A 22,628-nucleotide genomic window follows, 5' to 3' on the forward strand; every position below is an offset into this window, starting at 1 on the left:
AAGGGGAACATAAACAACCCTAAATTTTCATTTATACTTCTTTATACTGCAACACTGTTTAAAATTTGACATATATGCATTCAAAACTTAAAAAAACTCCAAAAAACCTTACTTTACATTTGATAATATCAGAAGGTATATTTGGCACATTTCATAATATTTATTTTTTATATTTCCTAATATTTCTAAAACACGAATAGATTCAACGGCTTTGCTTAAAAATCAATGATTGAAAATGTGTCTACATTTCAATTACATCACACGTCTGCACCAACCTTATATTAAAATGTAACACAAAAGATACCATACACGGTTCCTCCTGGCACATGACTTAGCTCAGAATTACAAAGTGATGCAGTTGTAATAGTACTGCCATTAAAAAAGAAAGAAAAAAAGATATGACCCCTTTAGGGTCTTACCTGTGACACTGAGCCAGCTCTCTGGTGACTGTCCACCTCCTGCACTGCAAAAACCCACCTCCTTAATACTAGAAAAATACACTTATTTTTGGTGAAGATTTGCTTAAAACAAGTGAAATTATCTGCCCATGGGGTAAGTGTTTTTTTCTTAATAAGATTTCTTGAAATAAGAACAATATCTAGATTTAAATAAAGCTAAAAATAAGTCTTTTACACTCATTCCAGGCAAAAAATCAGAACATTGAAACTTAAAATAAGCTTTAACCACTTATTGTAGGCCACAAATAAAGATAATAAAGCTAAAAAATAAGTCTTTTACACTTATTTCAGGGAACAAATCAGAAGAATTGAAACTTAAAATAAGCTTTAACCACTTATTGTAGGCCACAAATAAAGATAATAAAGCTAAAAATAAGTCTTTTACACTTATTCCAGGCAACCAATCATGGCTTGAAACCTAAAATAAGCTTTAACCACTTGTTCTAAGTAAAATGTTGAAGAAATTAAATCTGAAAATAGGCATAAAACACTTATTCTAACAAACAAATCAAGGCAAATAATCTAAAAACTAGTACATTAAATCATTTTAAAGATATCTTCTTTTTAAATTTAGCTAAACACTACTTTAAGATTACATTGCTGATTAAGGACAAAACAAAACTGAAACAGAGCAAAAGTGTCCATCTTTATTTGTCCACTTTAACAATAACCTGCAGATAATAAAGATACAATTGAACAGTACAGGTCCAACATTATGAGTTTGTTTAAGTGGTTTCAACATTTCAACAGCCTTAGAGGTTTCGCCATTGCCATTAAAATTGACGAGTGACATAGGAAGACCACAAAGATTCAAATTTCTTCCGAATGACACCAAATACCACAAAACTTGTCTGGGTGAGTAAATGAACATTTTCCATTTTAGAAATAAGACCCAGATTGAAAAAACAAAACAGAAGTGCCCTCTCCTAATCTTATCTGAAATTTACACACTACTTTCCAATAAATGCATGCCATTCTGCCAGGGCTTTTCTGTAAGATGATGTAGTGTCACGCTCATGAATGGCATCCTGGAGAACTTCTGTCTGAATGACAGACAGCAGGGTTGCCACGCATTTGGGGTAAGTCAGATGGAGTGCATAAAAGTATGCCATCACATATATCATAGCCTCACCAAGTTTTTCTTTGTCAAATGTTGTAACTGGTAAATTACCAACAGCAATGACACACTTGCAGCCATCGAACATCACTACTGGACATGACAAGCTTCGTTTCTGGAGGAAAGCATCTGGATCTTCTGTAGGCTGCAAGACACAAAAGACATGACAGTTAACATCTTATGTTAATTGTATGTTTTTTTGCTGGGATTTGGTCATAACGTCGGAGACGTCATTATCTTGTTCTTTGTTGGTTACACCCATTTTATAGTAGTTTTGACTTATGGTTTATCAGTGTCAAGCGACTCCTTATGTGACCACACTTGTGTACATTAAATACGTTATAAATTAATGAAAACAATAAATTATAGATTTAAGTCTTTCGGCTGAAACCGAAAAAGCATTTTTGAGTCATGTTTGACCGAAATATTTCGTTTGCCAAATTTTCTGTAGATCTTTATAAGCAAATTTTATAAAACTTACCTTCAGGACATGTAGAAATGCTTCAGAAGCATTCCCCATCTTTTTTGGTGGATGGGCAGGTGTGGGAAAGAGCGTTGGAAGAGCCTTCATCAGTGCAAGGTGGGCTTCAGCTGGACAAAGCAGAAACAAACCTTCATAAACATAAATTTTAAAGGATGAGAACTTTGTATTCAAATGGTAAAACTTACTTTTGTCCATGGTCATTGGTGGATTCATTGCCTTCTTTGACACACCGTAGAACTCTACCCTGGAGCAGAATTCTTCCCATCTCAGTTTTACTTGACTGATGGACTTGTTGTTGTGGGGATCCAAAATTCTGCGAAGCTCACCCAATGCCTACAATAGGTTTAAAAAAATAAGTAAACAAATAAAATCAAAATAACTTTACTACCACACCAAATATATTTGAAATTAAAGTGATTATTGATTAACTCTTCCAAAAACTTACATGATGCAATTCTTTAAAGCATGGATATGCATCCAAGATGAGGTGAGCTCTGTTCTCCTCTTTCATGGTGTCTGAGTCAATGAAGGATCTTCTGGCTTTAAACTCGAGGTCTAATAGCTGGGACACATCTTCTTGGTTTGGTTTTGCCTTCTTGCACATTTCTTGTAATGTTTTGTAATGTCTTGCTTGTATTTGCCGACTATCCTTGTCAGCTAAGATAGAGAGAAGTACAAGAGCATTTTGGTTTTTCATTGTTACTGAAGTAGACTTCCACAAAACATTAGCTACTACTGGCTGTGTGTTGATAACCATTTTACAAAATTACATGTATGTACTCACATGAAGTGGAGGCATCGTCAGAATTTCTGACAGGTGATAACAGAGTAGATGCACCACTGGAAGAACTGCGATCAGCATCTTCATCATCAGCTTCTTCATCCCTTGGGGAGAGGTCAGTGAGCCTTCTCTTGGGCCATCCCCTCTCCGGTGTTGGTCCTTGCCTTTTTACTGGGGTTTTCATATTTTGCAGCCTTTTTTGTAACTTGGCATTAATGCTCTCCTGGTGAAAATACATATATATCATGCCCCCTGAACAAAACAAAATGATTTATATATGAGACACAAATACAAGAACTTACGTGTTTTACGCTTGCATCATTATCCTGCAGCATAGGATAATATTCGACAACTTTTTTAGCCATTGCAGTGATTTCGGTCTTAGAGGGGTATCGCTCCATTTGGCCTTGGCTTGCTCTCAAAAGGGACACCATACTTGTGATTGTATTTCTCACCAATCTGCATCTCAGTTCTTTTGACATGACGCATGCCTGTTCCCTGCCGGAGCAGGCCAACTCCAGGTAACTCTTTCGGCATTGCTCCAACTCACTGTCGGTGTACACAACATATTCCGGAGGACTGGGGAGCTGCAAGATTTTCAGCTGGCTTACATTAGCATCAGCAGTTGGAGGGCCTGTTGCAACTACCCTGGGTGAAGAAGTTGTTTCAGGTTTCTGTGGTAGCGGATGGTCTTCCTGGTTTAGGGTGAGAAAATAAAAATGTCAAGTACTGCTAAAATAAAAGCATACTTTCTGGAGATTAGTTGAACTAAATATTTTTTACATAATACCTCAGGATGAATTATTGACCACACATGTTTTCTTCTGAGAAAGTGCTCAGGCCCAGAAAAAAGGTCCCTCAGATCATCACGGGTCAATGTTAAAAGCATGCGCTTGTCAATGCTTGCAGCTAACAAAAAGACAAACACCAGTTAAACTGTGCAAGCACATAACTGCACAAACAAAACTGTATGTATGTATACACACACACATGTATATACACAAATATATTATCAAATATAACCTTTAAGGACAGATACTGTTACATCATCCAGCTTCTCCATTGCTCAGTCACCTGCAAGACAAATGTTTACAATTAGTGTTATGTTAAAAACATTTGAAAAGTTGAATCTTAATTCAGTCCCATGAGAATCAAATTGATTCACGTCAAAGAATCGTTTTGATTGTTCAACATTTTTACCCTTTTTAAAGCTATAACAGAAAAGAAATGTCCAGACAGCCAGGCTGAGGTCTGAAAGGGTTAGACAATATTGCCCGGTGAACTTTTACTCACCCAGATTTGTGTCATTGAATTTCATCAATAAGATTATGCTGACTAGGGCTGCCAGATCATGCATCCATTGGACGTAAAATGTACAGCTTATTGCACCAGCAGCATCTGCTCTTATATAACGATCATTAGCTTATAGCTTTAAGTGTTTAAGGTATGTGCTAACTAAAAATAAAGGTAAGATGATAGTTTATTACATTTTAAAGAAATTTGCAGATTGCTCATTGATATCTAAAATATAACAGGACACCGGAGTATATTCTCGAGCATCTCACACTTCTAATAATCAGTTGTCTGCTTGACGTTTATTCAGCTGTGTAAAAACTATAACTTTAATCTCAGCCAAACCGATTTACTCAGGAACAAATAAAATACTGAAAAAAGCCAAACAATAACATTTTTAAGTTATTTAAGTGACTTATATATCATGTTTCACCTGAGTAGTGAAAGACGGCGGTGGTTTTGAAAATGGTTTGCCCGGAGTCCGGTGTTCTCACGGGCTCTAGTGAGCGTTAAACCCCGGCTAGCTATCGAGCTAGTGGGTAACAGACGTCTCCGAAAATGTCAGAGCGCTTTTGAAAATATGTGGTGTCTTGATAAACTGTCCAGATATTTGAAGTTTACACGGCTACATTCTCACCTGAAAATATGTTAAACGTTTATTTTGTGACCTAGAAAGAGTAATAAGAGAAATTTTAAAACTAACTAGCTGCCGCCATTTTTGGAAACTGAGCTAGGCCGCGCTATGAATTCTGGGATACAGCTTCTTCTTCTTCGGGGTTTAACGGCAGCTGGCATCCTTGTACATGCAGTGCTGCCATCTTCTGTTTCAATTTTGAATCGATACACAGCGCTACTTGTTTTACCAACCAGCCTGATTCCTGAATAACACTGTTTTGAGCCCACTTTAATAAATCCAATTAATATCAAAATATTAATTTAAACCCACACCTTGTGAGGGAATTCAAGCAGCTAGTAAATCAGTCAAAGACAATTGGAAAACCCTGAATGTGGTTAATTAGCTCTCTTGCTGATTGAAAGAAATTCTCAGTGTGCCTATTAACTTAAGTTAATACAAACGGCTAACACTGCCCCTTATAAATAGCATAGCTAGGAATTCTCACAACATTACAGTAGATACTTCACTAAATGTTCTCTGAACCACATGCGAGGGCTGCTAAGCTAACGCTAGCATCCGTTAGCATGCTACATTACTCCTTCCCGCGCTCAAATGAAATTTATTATTCTGTCCGCTTGACTTTAAAACAGTGATTAGACTACACACTACTTACATTCGAAAAATTAAAATTGCTTACCTCTCTTTCTCAACAAAGTTTTCTCTTACAGTTTTTCTTTCAACGCTCAGATGCAGAAGATTCCTGTGACTCCAAATTCAAACCGAGTTAGGTAACAACTAACATGGAACATGAAGGGGGTGGACATCTCAATTTTTGCTTCTATATACAATTTAGTGGTTTGTACGTTCATAAAACACAGTCAGTATGATAGGTAAATTTCTTCTTCATTGATTTAAAATAAACTCTTATAGGTGTTATTTCATTTTACCTTATTTGTGACCATTTTTTTGTTTTTACAGCTACAGTTTGTAATACCCCCCTCCCCCCATGAACTTGGTATTTCCCAAACTAGCGCGGCAACAGCTCCACACTGCAACATATTTTCTGCTTGACTTAGTCTAATACAATGGCCTGTTGGAGGTGTGTGATTTGCTTCGTCTTTGTGGCGTTAACATTGAAGTCTCTCTTAAGTCACATTAATACTGCACACAGTCGCAGTCCAGATTTCCGTGTCATTTGTGGAGTCGATGAATGCGCTGAGGATTACCGTGTTTTCAACTCGTTTTACCACCATCTCAGACGCACACATCCACAATACATCGCCACTGGGAACCCGCCTACAGGATGGCTGACAGCTTCATCCGATGCAAATGTATTAGGAGGCGAAAATTTTGGTACAGCCATTTTTGCCAACTATACTGCCGAACCCAGACAAACTGTTAGCAATGGCAATGGCACTGAAGTAGAGCCACCACCACTAGACCCCCCAGTAACATCGGAGGTGTTGGAGGAGGAGCTACAGGAAAGTCAGAACGTGATGGAGCAAGACGCAGCTGAGCTTCAAACACCTCGTCAGAATCAGGTAATGTACTTTATGTGTTTCTGTGTGTACACGCGCGAATTTTTAAATGTATGTGTGTTGTTTAACCTTAACCAAGCACAGTTACCCCAATTCAGCTTTAGTAAAACCGTAGTAAAGCCTAACTAGAGAAAATGTACTCAGTTCAAGTGAAGATTATAGTTTTAAAGTTATGTGTTTTCTAAGATAAACTACTTGATTAGAATATTTTAATAGGTATGAAGGCCAGTGCTGAATTTCAAATGTATGAATCCGCTGAAATTCAGGCTTGCACAACAATGTAGGCTTAGTTACCATACTTAAACATAATAAATTAACTCATTATTTACCAGTGTTGTGTACCTGCCTTGGTTGTTGTTAGATGCTCCATGAACCAAGCAGCTTTCAAATTTTTCTTTCAGTTAACTTCAGAGTAGATTCCATAAAGATTGGTTAAGTTTCATTAAATAACTCTTAAATTGTTCATAACATTTGCAGCTTCATTAGCTATCCATTGTAGTATGAATCTTTTCATAGCAAAAATGTACAACAGTTTGGAATATTTCTTTGTTTTGTTTTGCATCTGGTGGAATTTGAAACACATTCTGAGTGAGTCATTTTTCTTACACAATTGTTTTTCTTTTTGTCCTGTAGGGTAAAAGAGAAACTGTTGATCTTGCCAGATGCGCAGCTGCATTTGCTATTGGTGTGCGGGAGCAATGCCACCTATCACAGGTACTGCTTCATCTGATATTATGGGGGTGTCATTGTTAACTTGTTAATAAGTCTGGTTCAATGTAAGGCTGCAACTAATGATTTTTTTTCATAATCTGTCCACTATCTTTGCAATTAATTGATTGTTTTTCATCGCTGGTTTTATTCAGCTATTACTTTCACCTATATAAGTTATTAAGAACAAATGTACATTACGAAGAAGTTAAGCACAAGAGTTGTGCAGTTCACTGCAATGTATGTAACTCTGGGCACACTCAACAGTTTAAAATAGGCTTAACAGTGTAAAATGTGTTCACTTTTAGGCATAAAAGACAAATGAAGTAGAATTACATTAAAAAAAAAAAATGAGGTAATCATTTGTTCACTTTTTCTGTTGTAACCTTTCATGCTCCTCCATCTTGCTCGGTGCAATGTGTTTGTGCCACGTGAGTCATGCATGTGGCATGTCATGCAAAACAATGCCAATTATTGGCTGATTTCTTCTTCTACTGCTCCACTGGTAAATTACAACATTCAGTGGCTCATTAATTTGAGCTAAAGAAATAGAGTTGCATTTTGCTTCTGTTATATTTTCTATTTACGTTTTCATGTCTCTGATGTGTTTTTTTTTTCCCCCATCAGAGGAGTGTCAACAACATTGTCCTTGGTGTTCAACAGTATCAAACAGCTCTTCTGACGTCCTTGAGGGGAAAAATAAAGACCATCCTTGAAAGGCAACCTGACAGCAATGGACCTTTACAACAAGAAGTTCTTTCAACACTGGACAACTTTCAGGATCCCTTTCCCATATGTGCAGCTTCAAACCTACAGGACCATGTAACACAGATGCATTTCAACCCTGTCACACCTGAGGAGATCATCATTTCCAAGTATGCCTGTAGAGTTAAAAAGGGAGAATCGAGAGTTCTTGCAATCAAAAACAAGTCTTTCTACTACATTCCTTTGATTGAAAGTTTGAAACAGCTATTATCGAATTCAAGACTATTTGACATGCTCAGTGCTGGACCTCAGAGTTGCCCTAACGCCAGTTTTTTGTATGACATTAATGATGGAATTATTTTCAAAACCCACCCACTGTTTTCAAAGAAGAACTCTGCTTTACAACTGATACTCTATTCTGATGAGATAGAAATGTGTAACCCCCTAGGGTCACGTGCGAGTGTAAATAAACTACTAATGTTTTATTACACCTTAGGCAACATAGACCCTAAGTTTAGATCAAAGTTGGCTTCCATCAGACTTCTCGCAATCGCAAAGTCTAGGGACATAGATGAGTGTGGGGTAGATATAATACTGTGGAGAATCAATGAGGACTTGAAGTTACTGTACGATGGTGTTATGATTAACACTGTCAATGGGGAATTTTATTTAAATGGAGCAGTTGTTGCTGTGTGTGGAGACACTCTGGCCCAGCATGAGCTTGCAGGATTTAAGGAAGGAGTTGGTTTTGCGTATAGCAAATGTTGTCATTGTGAGTGTACTTTTGATGAAATGCAAGAAAATTTCAATGAACATAGTTTCACCAGACGGACATTGGACGGACACATTAGGCAGTGCATTGAAATAGAAAGGGCAACTACTGAATTTTTGAAATCCTCGCTCAAAACGACTTTTGGCATAAATAGACAAAGCAAATTAGTTGATTTCCCAGGTTTTAATCTCATAGAGCAGATGCCACAGGATATTATGCATGTAATTCTTGAAGGAGTGGCACCAATGGAAATTAAGTGTGTGTTGAAATACCTTGTTTTATCTGGAAATTTGGAATTGGACTTGTTTAATTCTGCCATGCAGAACTTTCCTTTTTCATCAGTGGACATACGTGACAAGCCTTCACCAATTAGTATTGCTACTTTAGCTTCAAGTGACAACAGACTCAAACAATCCTCTGGACAAATGCTTATATTGATCAAGATTTTGCCATTCTTATTGTACAGTGTTGTAGAGAAAAATCCCTTTATCCAGTTTATTTTGGATTTAATTGAAATTGTTAAAATACTTTTTGCCCCAGTTGTGTCTTTACAAACTGTGTCCAAACTAAAAAAAATGATAGAAGATCATCTTAAACAATTCAGGCAACTATTCCCAGAAAAAAATGTAATCCCAAAGCAACATTACATGCTGCATCTTCCCTCTCAAATTATTGCCCTGGGACCTGTAATACGTCATATGTGCATGAGATTCGAGTCTAAACACAGTTTTTTTAAACAATGGTCATCCAAATTAAACTTTAAGAATGTGTGCAAGTCTCTTGTAAACCACAATCAGCTGCTGGAGTGTTGCCAAAGTGAAGCAGGAACTGAGCATCCGATATTTGTAAATGAGAAAGAACTAGGTCCTATATCAGAGGTTGCTAATATGGACCATTTGCAATCAAAGGTTGTAGATTTTTTGGGGATTGAAGATGCTATACATCATGCCGTTAGAGTAAAGTGGCTTATTTTACATGGAAACAAATTCATCTGTGACAGGTCTCTTATACTCATTTCAGCAAATGGTTTAAACCCTATCTTTGGACTTGTAAAAAACATTTTTATTGTTAATAGTGTACTTTATTGTTTTGAATACCAGGTGTATGAAACCTTGGGTTTCAACAAAGACTTTCTTGCCTATGAAATTGCAATTCCCAACCTTGCCCAAGCAACTGAACTGACTGATGTTGAAGACCTACTTGATTTTACGTCATATTACCCAGTCAATTTCAGAAACAGTATCTATGTTATGACAAAATATAACCTTGAAGATGTCCTTTCTTTAAAAACCTGAAATAAATACCTTCCAATGAGTGACTTTCTTATTTCAAGGAAAAAGGTCAATGTTTCTTATTTTGAGATAATTTTTGTTTTACACTCTATCTAAAAGCTATTTTTGCTTGAAATAAATGTAAAATGGTTCATTTTTAGATATACTGACTAAATAAGAAAAAAAAGTAATATATATACACTTGAAACAAGTTTAATCATCTAACACATGAGACTGGAAACTAGCTTGTAATGTTCAAAACAAGATGGACAAGATAATCTGGCTAAAATTAAGACAATAAATCTTGTCAAGCTACAAGGAATTTGCAGTGTGAGATGTTGCACTTGTAAAGTCCCTCATCTGACTTTGAAACTCTGTGGATTATCATGTCTTCTGTGGCGCTGCTGTGAACATCAGCTCCATCTTTATAAAAATTAGAGGTGAAGTTGGAGGAAGCAGTTTTGTTTCTGCAGCGAAGAGTCACAGCTTCACCCCGCATCACAGGAACAGCAGGACTCTCAAGGATTACAGATCCAGCTGAATGACAAGAAACTGAGATTTAGTTGCAAATTGAAATTTATTTAAACTAAGTTTGAAACAAAATGTTGTCCCGGTGCAAACTTACCAGTAACAGTAATGTTGATGCTGTCGCTTCTGTTTGCTCCTTTAGTCTCACACCAGCGCTCTCCACCGTCATCTGGATACACACTTTTTATTATGCACAATGACCCTGCTTTTCCCTGGTTGTTGTGACTGCATGAGTTTATTTTCCCTTTGGAATTATGCACAACTTCCCAATAAACAGCATCCTCACAGTAAAATATCACTGATTCATATTCAAAGAACTGCAATCTGTTTGGAGTGATACGAAGAGAAACTGCATCTGTGAAAAAGAAAAAAAAGGAAAGGCACAGTTTAGACTTGTACTAAAACTGCTGTGGTTAAACAATGAAAAAAATAACACTTGAGTAAATGAAAGCAAATTAACTGATGAAGTGACTCATGACTTAGACTGATTACATGTACCAAATGTGCAGGTTCACTAGAAACAGAACATATTCTTTCCATACTTTTTATACATTGTCTGCTCCCCGAAGCAGAAAATAGTAAACATCATTCATATCAACAACCAAATGCATGATACACACCAACTTCCTGGTAATGTGTACACAGCAGGATCACTGAAGAGACAAAAAAAACATAGTTAGAGATTACAAAAAAACTCTTGTTGGCTCCCACAGCTGCTGGCAAAGGTATCATAGCATCTCATAACTACTGTAGTTTAGTTTTTATGTGGAAATAGACGTGGTACTTACATAATTTGATGCACATAGCTCTGACCTCCATGATGCTGTGCTCCTGACTGTGTCGGCACGTGACAAATGTAAAAGCAATGAGCAGGGGCGTTTTCCTGTGTGGCTTCTTTCTGCACTTAAAGCAATGCTAAACCTTTAAAAATAACTTTCAAAGAAGTTGTTGCCTTCAAGTTACCAGCAGTGTTTCACTTCACTATGAAAGAGGCAACAAAGACAGAATAATGCTGCGTTCAATACTTTTAATCATTTAATATGCATTTATTTTTTAATGATGTTTACTTTATACCTTTATGTATTAGCATGCTAACATACATTTAATTGTACTAAAACTAATAAGCAACTTAAGATTTGAGTAGTAGAAATGCCATCACCAAATTTGAAGTAATAATAATAATAATAATAATAATAATAATAAAAATAATAAAAATAATAATAAGAAGAAGAAGAAGAAGAAGAAGAAGAAGAAGAAGAATACGAATAAGGATAAGAATAATTAGATTTACTAACCCTAACATCTGCAATAATGAGAAGCAGTGACACAAAGTTGGTTACCAACTTGCAGGGTTAACTTGGCAAGCTAATAACCACAGGTTGACATGAAAATGTGTCCCAGCAGCACTGTTGGTGAATTTACAAAGGAAGATAAAACTACAATGCTACAAAAAGCTGAAGAGGTTAAACACATAATCCAAACCAAAAGTAACACAGCTGCTCCAGATAAAGCAGTTGTGTGTGTGTGTGTTCTGTAAGAGGAAAGGTTAAGTTTAGTTTAGTTAGTTTAGTTTAGTTTAGTCTTAAATGCACTATATAAATGTGCATCCACTTTAAAAGTTTTGGTGAGTAAGACTGGGAAAGAGTTGCTATATGAGTAAGGTTTTCCTATTTGAAAATGGGAAGAAAATCTGCCATAAAAGCCAACTGTGCACTGTAAGTTAACAGACGTACCAAAACAAGAAGTGTATCATTAAGAAATGGGAGAACCTGATAGATTATATATATTATTGTCACTCATTGGTAACAAACCAAGTCTTCAGATGTTATTATAAAAGTCAGACCTACTATCCATTATCCATGCACAGAGCTATGTTGTTTTCCAGAGAAATGATTGGTCAGTAGGTGGTAATTAGATATCTGTTGATCGCTAATCTCAAACATAACCTGCTCCAGAGTAGGTTAAGATTTCAGGATAAGTTCGCATAAGGATATACCCCTGGTAAGAAGTGGACCACCTTTGAAGTACGGAAAACCCAGGGGTAACCCTGAAGTTACCAGGTAAGTCACAAGCCTGTTTTGTAATACAACAATGGAGGTGTGTTGATATCACTGTTTCTAAAAATCCATAACCACTAAGAATTTCCAGTTCTGACCAAAACAGCATATTCACATATGTGGGATGAAGCTATTTGAAAAATATGCCTATTTTTATACACAGGACCTGTATGATTGTAGAAATCCATCCACAGATAATGATATCAGCATGGCCACGATATAGCACAGAAACATTTTGATCATAAAGGAACATATGTGAGAATCCTTTTCACTGATTACAGCTTTGCATGTAACACATTTGTCCTCAGTCAGTAAACATCTCAACTTGGGTCTTGGTTACTTTCTCTGATCAAATAGATATGTGTACATATCAAAACAAGACATTTCTTGTTCCAGAATAACTCTGTAAAAATGATTGTCACAGTGTTTAGTAGGGGTGCAACGATACTCGTATCGATATTGAACCGTCCGATACAGCACTTCCGGTTCGGTACGCATATGTATCGAACAATACAAAATTTTTAATTTATTTTATCAACTTTTCTTCTGACGATGCTGTCTGTGTTGAGAGCTCAGTGGATCTGCGCTCGATAGTGCAGCTTAGGCGGAGTAGTCGAACGCAGATTCACTGAGCGCAGCGCAAGCTAGCGAGACAGAAGCTAAGCTCTCGTTGCAACATGGCAAATTGAACCTCCCCCACCCTCATTCAGATCTGGCGTTTGCAACTATTTTGGTTTTCATGTGACGTATGACCCTAAAGGTAAGCGCGTCATGGACTAAAGTAAAACAGTATGTCTGATGTGCCACGCAATGCTCAATTACATTGGTGGGAACTAGTGTGTTAGCGCAGTTTGCTCGTTAACGTGTTGGCCATCCAGCCCCACGCACGGGGCGATCCGTGGTAGCTCGTTAACTGAGATTTGCCGTGTTGTGGCGTTAACGTCATTTCAACGAGATTAACGCTGACAGCACTAGTGGGAACACAACGAATATGACTGCACATTTACTCCGACATCATCCTAGTGCAAAGACAAGTGGAAGCAGACAAAAACAACAAGCACGTATGCTACAAACTTTACCCGAGTCATTTAGACAGCCGTTAGCACATGATTCTCCTTATGGGGACCTGATATGTTTAATATGCTGCTGAGAATATAGCCCAGAAGAAGCGTATAGTATAGCTTTTATTTTGGAAAGAGCCATTTCTCTGTAATAAACTCTCTTTTCCAAAGATGAGTGATTTCTCGATCAGATAGATTTATTTTTTTATTATCATTTTGTTGTTTCAGCAACATTAAATTTAAAAACTGTACTTTTGAGTTAAAATATATATTTATAATTTTAATAAATGACAAATTAAAAAGGCATGAACACTTTTTTTTGTATCGAAAAAATATCGAACCATGACACCAAAGTATCGAACCGAACTGAACCGTGAATTTTGTGTATCGTTGCACCCCTAGTGTTTAGGGTAATGTAGCCTCTCAAGACCACAAAGGGGATAATTTAGACTTTAAAGACTTTTGAGTACAAATTTGAGTACAAAAATATATAATATATATGAAATATAGAAGAACAATATAGAGCAATGTAATTATACATTTACATGTGAAATTCATTCTAAATATTTTTTTTCCAATTTAAATCTGTCTAGGGTGCAAAAACTGCAAGGACAACCCATGTTTCTACCTTATATTTTATTTCCCATTTTATTTTACAATACACAAAACAACCATTAAAGGTAAAAAAAGAAGTTAAAGAAAATCGCTGATAAATTTAATCAATGAGATGCAAGCATAAAAAATATGTAGTAATACATAATATATAAGTAATAGGTAAATTATGACTTTGTAATACATGAAGAAACTAAAAAAATACAAAACAACATTCTAAGAGGCTGTGACTGAAGTCGTAGAGACAAAAAAGGTTAATGTTCAGTAAAGTTCATTTCTTAGTAATTATCACCCAATTAAACTCAACCCATTAAACCAGATGTCTAATAATGCTAATAATTAAAATAATGTTTACAAGCAGTACCAGTAAAGCTACTGTTTATTAACTATACAGAAGTTGTAATAAAATTACAAGCAAGCACCAGTGGAGAAAAAAAAAGTAAATAAACAGTGTACCTGCAATGTTCTTTTATGGAAAAAGAGGTTTAAGAAATAGAGTCAATTCAGCATCACCAGCTAATCATACATATCTTTGTGGGAGCCGAAGTTCCATTAGAGTTCATCTCGTTTTGCACTTCTGACTGACTCTTTGTTTGCAGCGTTGTTAATGTTGATAGCTGCCCTGATTGCAGATTTCATTGCTGTCTCGATCCAACCATGAGGGAAGGCTGTGTGCTCACCAGCAAAGTGCACCTTGCCCTCACTTTTAAAGAGCTCTGCAGCATATTCTAAGTGTTGGTAGGGTGTAAACAAAGCAAAGGCACCCAAACTATAAGGATCCAAGCTCCACTTCTTCACTATGACCCCTGTGCAGAGATCCCTGACCTTCTTGCCATGAATCTTTTCCAAATCTCGCAAAGCCAGCTCTTTAAGGTGGTCATCATTTGGACCTAGGAATAGTAGGGAGTTATCAGACCAGGTGTAGGAAGCCAAGAGGACACCAATGGACCTATTTTTTGGGAAACTGTGGCTGGGGTAGTAAATGAAACGAGATGGCCCATCTGTGATGCTCTTGCCCCCTTGGATGCCGTCATCCTCCCAGAACTTGTTTTTGAAGGTGAGCAGGACTTTAGTGGAGCTGTCATAATGGACAGACCTCAGGGCGTCCATCTTTTTAATGGAGAGAGGGGGATCGAAATCTATGAAAAGAGCCGCTTTGGCTGTTGTTGTTACCAGGACAAAGTTAGCTTTAAGATCAGTAAAGTTAGACTGCTGGCCTCGTTGATATGATACAGTAACTTCATCTGAATGGCTAATACGCTTGACTGTAGAATTAAGAAGAATGGGGACATTAAGGCTTTCCTTTAAAGCTTTGGTGAGAAGGTCTGACCCACCAGTCACTTCATAGTACCTTTAAAACAAAATAAAGAAAAACAGAAATATATATTTTTCACATGAATTTGTTAGTAATCAATGTCTAGTAAATATATTTTACATTTTAGCTTAATTTAACAATAAATTGAGGTCTCAAATGTTTTCAGTTTCATAGAATTAAATAATAAAATGTAACATGTACAAGTGCAAAGAAAACTCTGTATGTACCAGACCATAGGGTGAACCGGATTATAAAACGCATTAAGTAAAACAAAGCAGTCAGATAAGTCAAACTTTACTCAACTTATTCTTATTGCTTCCTCTACTTCTGTATCACTGATTCATTAATGTTGAATTTCCTCACTGCTGCTCTGTTCTCAGGTTCTACTGCGTGACTGATATCCATGAGTTTAAAATCTGCTTCACAAGCATGTCTCTTAACAGGTGCCATTTTGTACACACATAATATAATATAATAATATTATGTTGTTGAAGCACAGTAAGTATTACTCTGCAAAGCTCCTGACTATGGGAGCCGTAATGCTCCGACAATCCATCAAGTGGTGCGGCTTTGTAGCTTACCAAAGTCATACTAAAACCTTTTTTGACAGATTTGAGTGCCGTGTACCACATAAATTCGGTTCGAGGTCAGTTAGCACAACCAGAATTCATACATAAGGTGCACCAGATTACAGGGAGTGCAGAATTATTTGGCAAGTTGTATTTTTGAGGAATAATTTTATTATTGAACAACAACCATGTTCTCAATGAACCCAAAAAACTCATTAATATCAAAGCTGAATGTTTTTGGAAGTAGTTTTTAGTTTTAGCTATTTTAGGGGGATATCTGTGTGTGCAGGTGACTATTACTGTGCATAATTATTAGGCAACTTAACAAAAAACAAATATATACCCATTTCAATTATTTATTTTTACCAGTGACACCAATATAACATCTCCACATTCACAAATATACATTTCTGACATTCAAAAACAAAACAAAAACAAATCAGCGACCAATATAGCCACCTTTCTTTGCAAGGACACTCAAAAGCCTGCCATCCATGGATTCTGTCAGTGTTTTGATCTGTTCACCATCAACATTGCGTGCAGCAGCAACCACAGCCTCCCAGACACTGTTCAGAGAGGTGTACTGTTTTCCCTCCTTGTAAATCTCACATTTGATGATGGACCACAGGTTCTCAATGGGATTCAGATCAGGTGAACAAGGTGGCCATGTCATTAGTTTTTCTTCTTTTATACCCTTTCTTGCCAGCCACGCTGTGGAGTACTTGGACGCGTGTGATGGAGCATTGTCCTGCATGAAAATCATGTTTTTCTTGAAGGATGCAGACTTCTTCCTGTACCACTGCTTGAAGAAGGTGTCTTCCAGAAACTGGCAGTAGGACTGGGAGTTGAGCTTGACTCCATCCTCAACCCGAAAAGGCCCCACAAGCTCATCTTTGATGAGCACGCTTGACTTTTCTCAGTTCATGGGCAGTTATTTTGCGCCTTGGTTTTTCCACACGCTTCTTGCGACCCTGTTAACTATCTTGAATGGAACGCTTGATTGTTCGATGATCACGCTTCAGAAGCTTTGCAATTTTGAGACTGCTGCATCCCTCTGCAAGATATCTCACTATTTTTGACTTTTCTGAGCTCGTCAAGTCCTTCTTTTGACCCATTTTGCCAAAGGAAAGGACGTTGCCTAATAATTATGCACACCTGATATAGGGTGTTGATGTCATTAGACCACACCCCTTCTCATTACAGCGATGCACATCACCTAATATGCTTAATTGGTAGTAGGCTTTCGAGCTTATACAGCTTGGAGTAAGACAACATGCATGAAGAGGATGAAGTTGACAAAATACTCATTTGCCTAATAATTCTGCACTCCCTGTATAAGGCGCACTGTCGATTTTTGAGAAAATGTAAATATTTTCAGTGTGCCTTATAGACCAAAAAATATGGTACTGCTGACTCCTGCTGACAGCAATACAGCCTAAAGTCAAATTTTCATTTTTTTCAGACAGAAATGATGACACATCACATCAGGAAAACGTGCTATCAGGTTAAAGCAGGGTTGGGAAACTCCAGGCCTCAAGGGCCAGTGTCCTGCAGGTTTTAAATATCACCCTGGGTCAAACACCTGAATCAAATGATTTGTTCATTCATTTAAATCAGCTGTGTTGGATCAAGGACACATCTAAAACTTGCAGTACCCCAGCCCCCTCAGGCCTCCCTCACTCCTGGTTAAAGCAATGAATTGTTATATCCTCTACTTCAAATAATTAAAACCTACAGCTCATCTAAAATTGTAAATGGACAGTTGAAGCACTGATAAAAAGTTTATTCTTAATTTAAATAAGGAAATAAGAATTTCAGTTCAATAACGGAACATTTCATGATTTGATTTACTGATATATTTCTCTTATGTTTATGAACTCTTCTATGAAAGAAGTTATATTTAGTTTAGTTAGAAGGTCTTACTTGACATTGTCATGAACATCAGTTTGGTCATAGATCATTTCAGTGAGTGCAGTGTACATAAGGCCCTGCTCGTTAAGTAGGTCTCCAATCATCCTAATGGCTTCAGAACTCAGACCACCTTCTTCTTTCAGGTAATCCTATTAGGAAAACAAAGTTTCTGGTTATGAAATCAAAGTGGGTCATAGAGAAAAAATAAAGTTTAGCTCTTTTAATTAATTAATTATTTCATTTAAATTTACCTTCACAGAATAGCGGTCAAATTTTTCCAGTGCAGCTCTACAACCATTTTGTGTGACTTCGTTTTTCACCTAGAGAAGTAAAAATCATTGAGACAATGTCATGTATAAATATCTAGCTGCATATCAACACAGTCTCTTATATGGCAAGCAGATGTAATACCTGAATGAACTACCTTAGAGCAGTCTAACCTGATGTTAGAGTTGTGTTAACCTTTTAGAATCCAAGTGTTTACCGTCAACTAATCTAGGATTTATTATTTATTTTTATTTTATTTTATTGACAAGAACTGTGGGCCAAACCCCATCCCTGAACTTAGCAGTGACTGCAAATACATGTACAATGAGCAGTTAACAAAGTGCACTCATCAGAATTCAGAAGGAGACTAATTTAACATTCGTGGGAGGCATAATAGAAAAATCATTGGTTTCAAAAAATGACATAAAAAAACTACCGTGAAGAAACAGGCAGAGAGCATGGAGTAATTAGGCCTGAGCAGATATGCCTGTTTGACCAAATTAAACTGTTTTCAAATGTGTTGTGTTCAAGTCAATCTTCATTCTTGGCACTGTATGAAATAAGAACAAATGTTCTGAAATACTAAAAAGTTTCGATGTGATGCACTTCTTTGTTCACATGACTATATATATATATATATATATATATATATATATATATATATATATATATATATATATATATATATATATATATATTTTTTTTTTTTTTGACTATATATTTTTACAGAATTCTGGTTTAACAGCTTTTTTAAAATGGAAATATTTCAAATAAGTGTTTGTATAAAAACCCATATTCACACAACTGTTCAGCTTGAAAATGGGTCTGTTAGATTTAGACAAGGGCGTAGATTTGGCATGGACGGAGGGTACGTGTCCCCACCAATATCCAGCGATTATTGAATTGTCCCCACCAATAATTAGATCTCTTCGAGTAAAGAAAAACAAACCCGATAGTAAGAAAAAAAAAAACGATCTGTCAGCGTCTCATTCAGCGAGCGGAGCAGAAAGAGTTAAATTACGTTCTCTACTGGAGTCCTACCGCATGTGACAAATATGGCCAATGTGATTGGCTGAGCCTGGGAGCTCTGTTTAGTTTCAGCAGCGGCAAGCCTGCGCTGCGAGGAGGAGGATGGCAGCAAAAAGGAATAACCTGGATATAAGAAATTGATTTTCAAAGAAACCTGTAAGTCACTTAAAGTCAAGTTCACTCAAATAATGTGTCCGTCACAATAACTTTACAGGCTATGCTAGGCCATACATGCCAACACTCCCGATTTTTCCAGGGAATCCCGAATTTCAGTGCCCCTCCCGAAAATCTCCCGGGGTGACCATTCTCCCCAATTTCTCCCGATTTTCCACCCGGACAACAAAACTGAAAAACCATATCCCAGACTGGCCCAGCCAATTCCAGTTTCCAACAATGGCTACTATTACTGCAGCTACTTAGTTTTAATATTACTCTTATTACTCTTTCTGGGTCGCAAAATAAACTTTTAACACATTTTCAGGCGAGAATGTAGCTGTGTAAACGTCAAATAACTTAAACATGTTATTGTTTGGCCTTTTTCAGTGCTTTAGATGTGTTTTATTTGTTGGTAAGTAAATCGTTTTGGCTGAGATTAAAGTTATTAGATTAAATTAGATTAAATAAAACTTTATTAATCCCTCGGGAGGATTCCCCCGGGTTCTCACACAGCTGAATAAACTGCTGTGTGAAAACAGCAGTTTATTTGAGCATCTACGCCAGCGTCGTTATATTTTAGACAGCAAGGAGCAGACGGCAGGTGACGTAATTCTGAAGGCTAGACCGTCCAATTTCACAGTCGCTCATTTCCGGTCTACCCGGCTTTCGGAGGACCCGGCCCACTTAGACCACAAAGGCCGGGTCCTCCGGTGGACGCAGCCTCTGAATTTGGACACCCCCGGCCTGTCTCCGTTCGGACAATAATAACGGTGACATTTAACTTATTTTATCCGATAAATAAACACTGTAAAATTCAAGTTTTTTTGTATATATATGTACATGTACATGGTGTAGTACAACTGAAGTGATGTTGTTAAGTCCTTAAAGTCATATTCTTTTATTGTTATGACTGCATTTGAAGCTATTTTTATTTTTGTATAATACCTGATTTATATGGAATATGGCTGAAGTAAACTAAAGTCTAAAATACGTAGTCAGTAATTTGTTTAATAGTAATTTAACATTATATAATTCACATATAAAACTATGAATTGTAATTTTAAACGGTTTAAAAGCAGGTAGAATAGCATATGTAGGCAAGTATATTTATCAAGAAGTAAAAACAAAAAGGAAAAAATAAGAAACGGGGCAGGGTTCGATGGTTGAATCATCCGTCCCCACCAATGCCAAAACCAAATCTACACCCTTGGATTTAGACCAAACAAAATCAACTCAGTTTTGGTGTTTATGTTGAAACATTTAACGCCAACTGGAAAAACTAACCCCTCCACATACCTTTTCTAATGCTTGCTGTAGGAGAGCCTCAGCTGATTTATGCTTCTCACTTGGTGATAGATTGTATTTCAGGATCTCAGGCTTTTCCTTCACTTTGCATGTCCTTTGTGGCTGTATTCCATTCACCAGATAGAAAGTATTGTTGTCATCCATGATGAATTTATTCAGCTCAACTCCCAGATCCCTCGCAAACTGAAGGACAATACTGTTGAAAACCAATCAGATTGTGAGTTTCCTCAAGGTTCGACAGATAAACTAGGAGCAGAAGTAGCCTCTATCACCACTGTGGTATTAAAAATGGCCACCTTTTAAATAACTGATTTTACTCACTAATGAAAATCAGGGATCCTCATAGCACCAAGTTCAGCATACCAGCCCTCTTTGTCATTCCTGTAGGTCTCCACACGTCCACCAATTCGTCCACTAGCCTCTAATATGGTGACCTTATTTAAATATTACCAAACACAAGTACATATTATTTAATATGTATGAAATATTGCTTGCTTTGTTTATCTACACAAAATAATCTCGTTGAAAAGGAAAGTGTTATAATTAAAAATGCAAAATCTCCAATTCTTTTCACTACACCAGGACTGCTAATAGGACTTGCAGTACCTCTAGTAATTACATATTAAGGCTTGAAGAAAAACAAAGGTTCGTCTGTCACAGATAATAACAAAATTTTAAATAACCAGAATAAAAACATCTCATGTCAGACCTTATGTCCTGCGTTTTTAAGTAGCCTGGCAGCTGTCAATCCAGCCATGCCAGCTCCAACAATGACAACATGACGAGATGTGTTTGTTTGTGGAAGACCGTTCGTGGCTATCTGTAGAAGCTGCTTGTAGTCAGTGTCATTCAAACAATCAGCTAGAACAGTCTTCAGCCTGTTGGTAGTGTGACTTTGACACAGAGTGAGCCACAAAGCACTGACAGCAACTGCAGACAAAAAAAGGGCATGTTGTACATCAGCATGTAACAAAGCCTTCCAATAAATTTAAATCACCAATTTTTTGCTTAAAACTAAGTAAATACGTAGAGAGAATTTAAAGAAGCTACTTTGAATTTCAAAAACAGATTTTCATAAAAAAGTATTTTGTAGGATTTGTAACATATCAGTATTAAATTAGCATTTTGGTTTCTTTTCAACTAGTTTTTAAACAGTTTACATCTGGAAGCTGACACTACTTCAGTAACAGTGCAAAATGTCACATACTCACATAATTTCACTACAAGTGGATCCATTGTTCACGTTTGTCTGCTTTTCTTCTGAGGTGACGTGAGAAGGAATGTACACTTCAACACATATGAAAATAAATAAATGAACAAAATGCAACTGTTTGTAGTTTTAGCTGTCTCATCCTTTTGTGACATAGCACAGCATATAAACTTACTCTGTTCTGGTTAAGAAATCCCAGCACAGGGATAGAAATGTCCTCAGTCTTTGTTATTTGGGACAGTAGTGAGAGATATAATTAAACATAATTAATAATTAATATTTTGTGCTTTACTTAGGAAAACTGGCTTTAACGCCCTACTTTCTAATTTATAATGCTAAACATTGCAAAACTATTTAATTAACTAACTGTTGTCTGCCATATATATAGTTTTACATCACTAAAAAAAAAAGCTTGGAAGTTTTCATTTACAACTGGCTTTTAAAAGAATCAGTTATAATAATCATATTACTACATGCATTCATGCTTTTTTTAAACTACTTTCTGTAGATCTTGGCTATATTTCTTTGATTTAAATCAAGTAGTAATTCTTACCACGTGAAGCTCTGTCAGAAATGAGACAAACTATCATGAATGGCCTTATATAGCGAGAGACTAGGTATTATCTGGAAAGGTGTGTATGTTTTGTTCCTCTGAATTTTCTTAGAAGAGTTTTCTTCTGACTATGTGACACTATGTGTGACACATAGGGATGGGTATCGAAAACTGGTTCTTGTTGACAACCGGTTCCCACTGTTTCAATTTTTTGGAATTGTTTGCCATTTTTTTTTTTTTTTTTTTTTTTTTTGTGTCCCAGAGGCCTGAGGGCATCCCACCCCCCGGAAGGAGCCCAGCCGGGCCACAGGC

The 22,628-nt window shown here is 36.7% G+C and overlaps 4 protein-coding genes across 8 annotated transcripts; 1 reads left to right on the top strand and 3 right to left on the bottom strand.

The window, feature by feature from the left end:
• Positions 1–1,072: 1,072 nt before the first annotated feature.
• LOC146390117 (uncharacterized) lies at positions 1,073–5,829 on the bottom strand. Of its 3 annotated transcripts, XM_084923174.1 has the most exons (9): positions 5,447–5,829; positions 3,864–3,914; positions 3,631–3,749; positions 3,143–3,535; positions 2,844–3,063; positions 2,505–2,716; positions 2,245–2,392; positions 2,057–2,166; positions 1,073–1,720 (listed from the first exon to the last, which is right to left on the bottom strand). In XM_084923174.1, exons 2-9 carry the CDS (start codon positions 3,901–3,903, stop codon positions 1,409–1,411), a joined length of 1,554 nt encoding a protein of 517 aa, XP_084779300.1. In that variant the 5' UTR covers positions 3,904–3,914; positions 5,447–5,829; the 3' UTR covers positions 1,073–1,408. The 3 variants fall into 3 exon arrangements, with proteins under 3 accessions (XP_084779300.1, XP_084779298.1, XP_084779299.1); XM_084923172.1 differs by having other exon boundaries at positions 2,057–2,392; XM_084923173.1 differs by having other exon boundaries at positions 2,057–2,392; positions 3,864–5,829.
• Positions 5,830–7,362: 1,533 nt separating this feature from the next.
• LOC146390118 (uncharacterized) lies at positions 7,363–9,806 on the top strand. The gene is made up of 2 exons (XM_084923170.1): positions 7,363–7,500; positions 7,623–9,806. The coding sequence occupies exons 1-2, from the start codon at positions 7,387–7,389 to the stop codon at positions 9,765–9,767; spliced, it is 2,259 nt and encodes a 752-aa protein (XP_084779296.1). The 5' UTR covers positions 7,363–7,386; the 3' UTR covers positions 9,768–9,806.
• Positions 9,688–11,090, bottom strand: LOC146390119 (Fc receptor-like B). Its single transcript, XM_084920569.1, has 3 exons — positions 11,085–11,090; positions 10,369–10,669; positions 9,688–10,280 (listed from the first exon to the last, which is right to left on the bottom strand). Exons 1-3 carry the CDS (start codon positions 11,088–11,090, stop codon positions 10,051–10,053), a joined length of 537 nt encoding a protein of 178 aa, XP_084776695.1. The 3' UTR covers positions 9,688–10,050.
• A 448-nt stretch (positions 11,091–11,538) lies between these two features.
• Positions 11,539–22,405, bottom strand: LOC146390120 (L-amino-acid oxidase-like). 3 transcript variants are annotated; one of them, XM_084923176.1, is made up of 8 exons: positions 22,317–22,405; positions 21,765–21,840; positions 21,263–21,483; positions 20,875–20,987; positions 20,545–20,749; positions 18,048–18,116; positions 17,809–17,945; positions 11,539–15,352 (listed from the first exon to the last, which is right to left on the bottom strand). In XM_084923176.1, the coding sequence occupies exons 2-8, from the start codon at positions 21,787–21,789 to the stop codon at positions 14,554–14,556; spliced, it is 1,569 nt and encodes a 522-aa protein (XP_084779302.1). In that variant the 5' UTR covers positions 21,790–21,840; positions 22,317–22,405; the 3' UTR covers positions 11,539–14,553. The 3 variants fall into 3 exon arrangements, with proteins under 3 accessions (XP_084779302.1, XP_084779303.1, XP_084779301.1); XM_084923177.1 differs by having other exon boundaries at positions 21,765–21,813; positions 22,317–22,392; XM_084923175.1 differs by lacking the exon at positions 22,317–22,405 and adding an exon at positions 21,939–22,310.
• Positions 22,406–22,628: the final 223 nt, after the last annotated feature.

Source organism: Perissodus microlepis, chromosome 3 (assembly GCF_051167445.1).
Source record: "Perissodus microlepis isolate ML-2025 ecotype Zambia chromosome 3, ASM5116744v1, whole genome shotgun sequence".
NCBI lineage: Eukaryota > Metazoa > Chordata > Actinopteri > Cichliformes > Cichlidae > Perissodus > Perissodus microlepis.

Bases quoted from the DNA above. Each gene is read 5' to 3' on its own strand.
- LOC146390117 (XM_084923172.1), bottom strand. From the start codon at position 3,903: ATGGAGAAGCTGGATGATGTAACAGTATCTGTCCTTAAAG. The intron at 3,064-3,142 runs GTAAGTTCTTGT...TATTTTCACCAG, and splicing joins ATGATGCAAGCGTAAAACAC to GAGAGCATTAATGCCAAGTT. The intron at 1,721-2,056 runs GTAAGTTTTATA...TGTGTCTTGCAG, and splicing joins CATTTCTACATGTCCTGAAG to CCTACAGAAGATCCAGATGC.
- LOC146390118 (XM_084923170.1), top strand. From the start codon at position 7,387: ATGCTCCTCCATCTTGCTCGGTGCAATGTGTTTGTGCCACGTGAGTCA. The intron at 7,501-7,622 runs GTAAATTACAAC...TTCCCCCATCAG, and splicing joins CTTCTTCTACTGCTCCACTG to AGGAGTGTCAACAACATTGT.
- LOC146390119 (XM_084920569.1), bottom strand. The intron at 10,281-10,368 runs GTAAGTTTGCAC...CTTGTCATTCAG, and splicing joins CATCAACATTACTGTTACTG to CTGGATCTGTAATCCTTGAG.
- LOC146390120 (XM_084923176.1), bottom strand. From the start codon at position 21,789: ATGGATCCACTTGTAGTGAAATTAT. The intron at 20,988-21,262 runs GTCTGACATGAG...TATTTAAATAAG, and splicing joins TTAAAAACGCAGGACATAAG to GTCACCATATTAGAGGCTAG. The intron at 18,117-20,544 runs GTATGTGGAGGG...TTACTTCTCTAG, and splicing joins TACAGCAAGCATTAGAAAAG to GTGAAAAACGAAGTCACACA.